The sequence below is a fragment of the Protobothrops mucrosquamatus genome, unplaced genomic scaffold (assembly GCF_001527695.2).
Source record: "Protobothrops mucrosquamatus isolate PMUCROS unplaced genomic scaffold, P.Mucros_1.0 scaffold2999, whole genome shotgun sequence".
Taxonomy (NCBI): Eukaryota; Metazoa; Chordata; class Lepidosauria; order Squamata; family Viperidae; genus Protobothrops; species Protobothrops mucrosquamatus.
In genome coordinates this window covers 107,312-113,215 of record NW_015389019.1, presented here as the reverse complement: position 1 = coordinate 113,215, position 5,904 = coordinate 107,312, and the positions used below count along the sequence as shown (strand labels likewise).

Here is a 5,904-nt window from a genome sequence, read left to right as displayed (position 1 = left end):
CCCCCTGTGGAGAGAGGGAAGGGAAATCCTATCCCACCCTCTAAGAGCAGCGGCAACTGACTATTCAGGGGAGTCTAAAATGCTGAAAGAATAACCTTATTTTAACTGGAATTATATGTTTTTAAAATTTGGGGACCAAAAGATTTCTTATCCCTACTGAAGATTTGGGTTTTTACTTATAAAAAAGAAGTAAAATTGGGAAAAGAATTATAAAAATTTTGGACTTAAAAAACTTTAAACGGCATTGGTGACATCTTGTGGCTAAATCTGATACTACAACCTGTTATTGTCTAAAAGAGACTTGGCTTGAAGCCTAGACTACAAATAAGACTCCTTCAACCTTGGCAGATATTAGCTGTGAGAAGCTCAGCTGTGTTCTATACCCAGTGATACAATTATTTTCATCCCCTGATCGTAACGCTTTTAATTTAATACACCACTAAGAGAATATGGATGAAGCTCAGGAACAGATTCTTTGAAACTATTCTTACAGCTTCTGATGAAATAAGACGCTATAGAAAAGAACAAGATGTCAGCCTAGATATTCAAACCCTAACTTTGACTACAATTAAAGAATCAACTATACAGAATACAATAGAAGAAGTGAAACAATCAAATACTACGATAGAGGATTCAACAGACCAACAAACACAGTTAATGGAAAACTCACAAAAGGGACTGATAACATTGAAAATGGAAAAGACTTTCTATATAAACCAGAAGAAATCTGAGGAGCAAGAAGAAGAACAGGCTGAAGGGAAGATAAACATTCCAGGACAACTATGGGGAGATGGAATAATACAGAGATGATTTGTTAGTCCTCTCAAAAGAATGGCGATTGGATGGTCTCTTTTATCTCAAATAATATATACAACAACAGAGGGAGATCTATTTGATGATTTAAAAGCATGGACATGGAAGGCGAGTTGGCAAAGAAAGAAAGCTAGAATAAGGCTGAAGAAAATTGGGGTTTGGATTTATTAGTGAGGATGTTATGTTACTAATTAAAATAGAATATATTCAAACAGACAAGATGTGTACTTTGAATACTAGATTATGCTATGAATTGAGATAAAGAAAACTTTGGTCATTTAAAACTTGAAAGTATAAATATCAAAAGTTCTTACCTTAGAAGGTAAGATGTAACCTAAAGAGCTAGAAGGAACAATTTCCAAAAAAACCCTGTTATATAATTAAAGTATAAAAGAAACAACAGCTATCCCAGTCACTTCCATGAAGGCAAATATACTTGTGTGTTCAATGACTGCTGATATACTTTATACTGATATTTTATATTTCCAAGTCACCATATAAGTTTAAATCCCACCAAAGACTAGTTAGATTATTTTTATCCCAGTTAGGAGCATTTCTAACTGTTCCTTTTAATGACCGGGAGAAATATGCAATAGATCATCTTCTTAAGGGTTCATTTTGTGGGTAACACAGCTCCTACTCCATTGAATAAAGTAGTACAGGACAAGATTAATTTATTTTGGGAATCAAAACAAATGAAAAATTCAGAGGATTAAAATAGAATCTTAGATGATGAGAACCTTTTTCTGAACATTCTCCTCATCTTATTTACGGTGCTTATTTATTTTTCATTAAGAGAGGGTGCAAGCTTAAGCAGAGACTTATTAGTAATCGAACATCTTCAATGAAGTCCAGAATCCTAATATGTGTTGAGGTTTTCACAGATGTTTATAATTTAAAAAAATAGCTAAATATATTTACCACAAGATAAACTTCATGTTTGTTTGATATCATTTATACAGGATATACTGTAAGCCTAAGACTAACCTGCTAGTCAAATAAAAATGTCTTTAAACCTATTTTACAAATCCCTAAACTTGCAGAGATGAAGAGGAGGGAGTTAATTGTGGATATTTACAAACAATGAAATAGGACATTGTATTAGATATCTGTAGAGGTGTAGTTTAGAAATAAACTACAAATATTTCAAAAAATATATAATTTGTGCTTACCTTGCCTCTGCATGTTTTGGATCTTTTTTAATCACAGTTGTAAAATTATTCATAGCTACAGTCCAATTTGATTTGTTAAAATAATATATTCCATGTTTCATACATGCATCAACACTTTGCGGATCATAGTAAAGGCACTAAATTGATTTTAAAAAATACATACAACACTTGATACAGTTTACTCTTATTTTAATATTCCTCTGAATTCTAAACAATGCAAATAACATTCATTTTTAAAAGGTAATAAATAACTGCTTTTAATGAATCAGCTTCTAAGTTTTTGATTTGTTTTCTCCCTGAAGCAGCAGAGATGTTGATGCTGTACATATTTTATTGCCAGTAAATCCCTTTGTGTATTGTGACTTTTTACTTCTGAATATAAACATATAAAATTGCATTATAACAATATTACAATGCTGACATTACAGTGCTTTTGAATAATTTACTTTGTTCTGAATGTAACAAGATTGGATAAGCTCCAGCATCAGCAGACATCTGTGCAATTGCCTGCAGGTGCTGAACTACCCCCTTGTGGTCTCCAGCAGGTGATGGCAGTCCATTGCTCATTTGATTGTTCAGCAGCTTAGGAGCACTATTGCAAGGAGGAAACTCCAAAGCCAATTGATCAAGGAGCTACTCAGGAGAACAGGGAAGAGACTGCTGAGTCCCTGAAAGTTACTGGGAGAAAAGTGGAAGCTACATTGCTTCCCTCACCCATCAGGAATTCCCTCAGTTAGCTTTTCACTATCATTTAGGAATAGAAACCCAGCCATCTAAAGCAGATTTGCTAATATGAAGAGAGGAAGTTTCATTGCTTCCTCTTTTGTTGCAAGAAAATTGATAAAAGTGGATGGAGGTCTGGGTGAATGGCTTCATCTGCCTGTGCAGCTCCTCCCCCAACACATACATGCAATCATGTGCAAAACGTAAGCACATCCTCTTTGAGTTTTATGGTTTCACATATCAGAACATCATAAAAGTCATCTGGTCCTTAACAGTTCTTAAAAGGAGGCAAATACAACCTCAGATGAACAACAACATATGGCTTCTCCATTTTTGGCTTACTTTTTGTAAAAGAAACGATGACGTGGTATAATATCTCATGTGTTGCTCATCTGAGATGGCATTTACTTACTTTTAAGAACTGCTAAAGACGAGATGATTTTTTACTATGTCCTGATATGTAAAACCATAGAAGTCAAAAAGGGTGTACTTACTTGTTCACATGACTGTACCTGGATGGAACTCTCGGGGTTAGCATGTATCAAGGTTTCCCAAAGTGGTTCATGCTGACCCCCAAAAGATTGGTAAAACTGTTGTTGTTGTTGTTGTTATTTGTTATACTACTAGAGTAGCATTTATTACATTATTTTCATATAATTAATGTTTGGGAATTGAAATTAATTATTTGTTTTATATATTTATTAGATTTTTATCCCACCTTTATTACTTTATAAGTAACTCAAGGAATCCCTCCCCCCAAAAAAAATACCCTACCTAAATTGTCTTCCTCATGCCAAGCAATTTTCACAAAAATAAAAAGAAAATTCCTGGGCAATCTAATTGCTGTGGCTTGGAAAGCAACTTGGCAAAGAAAGAAAGCGAGAGTCAGATTTAAAAAATAGAAGATTTCACCTTTTAGAGGGGGCATTATATGCCTAAATACTTGTTTGAATAAGATTAAAAGAATGGATGACCCTTAGATATAATTAGACTTTTATAATGAAAGATATGATTTAGAATTAAGATAGCATTTTTTCTCTCTTTTTTGATATGGAAAATATGAAGATAAAAGGAGGATTGATTTGAATAAAACTTTTAGCTACATAAATATAATTAATATTGAGAAAATCATAACTGATAAAGATATTTCAAATACTGATGGGAAATCAAACCTTAACAAGAGCACAAAAACCAGGATATTGATTAATGAATTGACATTATTGATTTATGAATTGATATTATTACTTGTATGATATTAGTAAAATATGATGAAGATGCTTATATTTAACTTTCCATACATTAACAGTACCAAAAATTGTAATGGTGTAATGAGGGGAAAATGGAAAAAATATGGAGAAGAAAGGAGGATAAGGAAAAAAATACTGGATTGTGTAGTATTGAACAGATTTATATTGAAGAAGTTAATGTTAAATATTTGAACCCAGACAACGTATTGTTTACTAAACACTAAAGACTGTAATTTTTAAAAATTAATAAAACTTTTATATAAAAAATAAAAAATTATGTGGGTTTCAGAGCTATTATTACCACTGTTGAAAAAATGAAAAAAATGTTCTTTTAATTAATTCTTTTGGTGCACAATTTTAGTCATGCAATTCTTTACGTCCTGGTCAATATATAATGAAACTAAAGGTAATAATGCATACCTTTGAATAGTCTTCCATTGCCAGTATTAATTCACCCTCTTCTTCATGGACTTCACCTCTCTTGTAATATATTTCAGGATCTGTGGGTCTATATCTCAGTGCCAAAGTGTAATTTATCATTGCCAAGTGATTTTTCCCCTGTTTTCTATATATCTGAGCTCTCGACAAATAAGCATCTACAAATTCAAAATAGAAAAATATCTTAAATATTAATGGAATTTAATACCATTCATATGCCCTTTTTAAAATAATTTCAACTTAATGTAACTAATGTTAATGCCAGTTTTCATANCTCGCCAGATTTTATGGCTTGCCCAAAATCCATAAGGAAGGTGTTCCTTTACGCCCCATTGTGTCATTCAGGAACACTCCAACCTCAGGTTTGGCCAAATGGCTCAGCAATCGCATCGGCTACCTGGTCCAGGATAACTCCACTACTGTTAAATCAGCGGAGGAATTTATCAGTAGGATAGAGGACTTGAAGGTGGATGAGGATGAGACCATGGTCTCTTTTGATGTGGTCTCCCTCTTCACCTCCATTCCTCAGGATCTCGCCGTGTCATCAGAGACCTCCTTTATCGGAAGGAGCCTGGACGTCAACAGGATAACCTCCGCCCTGAGGACCTTGTGGATTTACTTAGGTTATGTCTCACTGTTTATTTTACGTTCCAGGGTGTTGTCTACGAACAAATCAAGGGCACTCCCATGGGGTCACCCATCTCTAGCGTTATAGCTGAAGCCGTACTAAAGCGAGTGGAACACGCAGCGATGGCCCAGCTTCGCCCTAAGTTCTGGACCCGCTACGTAGATGACACCTTTGTGGTCATCAAAAAGAGTCAGAAGGCGGACTTTGTCACCATATTGAATTCAGTGTGTGCCGACATTCAATTTACAGTGGAGGATGAACGTCAGGGCAAATTGGCCTTTTTAGATGTGCTTGTTCACCGCCAAGTAGACGGAACCCTCCACACCAAAGTTTTTCGCAAGCCGACACACACTGATAGGATACTACAATTCCATAGTAACCACCCTATGGCTCACAAAGTCGGTTGCATTCGCACACTTTTTAAAAGGGTCGATTCCCACTGCAGTACGACTACAGCTAAAGCAGAGGAAAGGAGGCATCTTTTTCGCACTTTCTGACAGAATGGTTACCCCATCGGACTTGTGAAGCGTTACAGTACCCCCCTTGGCCCACCTAATAAATCCAACAATGACCACACCCCTCAATTTACCCGCATCTCCCTCCCCTACATCCACAATGTTTCTGAAGCCACAGCCAGGATTTTGCCCCCCACAATGTGAGGGTGGCCCACAAGCCTGGCCATATGCTCCGCTCCATCATCATGAAACCCAAGGACCCCCTCCCCACGTTTGACAAATCGGGGGTAGTCTATAAGATCTGTTGCAAAGACTGCCCTAAAAACTACGTGGGGGAGACGGCCAAGAGAGTTAAGACCAGAGTGCATGAACATCGCCTTGTGGTCAAAAGGGGGGAACACTATTCTCAACTCTGGACTCACATGATG

General features: G+C 35.9%; 1 protein-coding gene across 1 annotated transcript in view; it reads right to left on the bottom strand.

Annotated features, from left to right (window-relative positions):
- Positions 1-5,904, bottom strand: part of TTC6 (tetratricopeptide repeat domain 6) — a 101,584-nt gene that overhangs the window by 42,470 nt on the left and 53,210 nt on the right. The window contains exons 20-21 of the mRNA XM_029286160.1: positions 4,376-4,551; positions 1,986-2,122 (exon numbers count right to left, since the gene is read on the bottom strand). Of these exons, the coding sequence (XP_029141993.1) occupies positions 1,986-2,122; positions 4,376-4,551 (313 nt within the window). The remainder of the gene's footprint in view (positions 1-1,985; positions 2,123-4,375; positions 4,552-5,904) is intronic.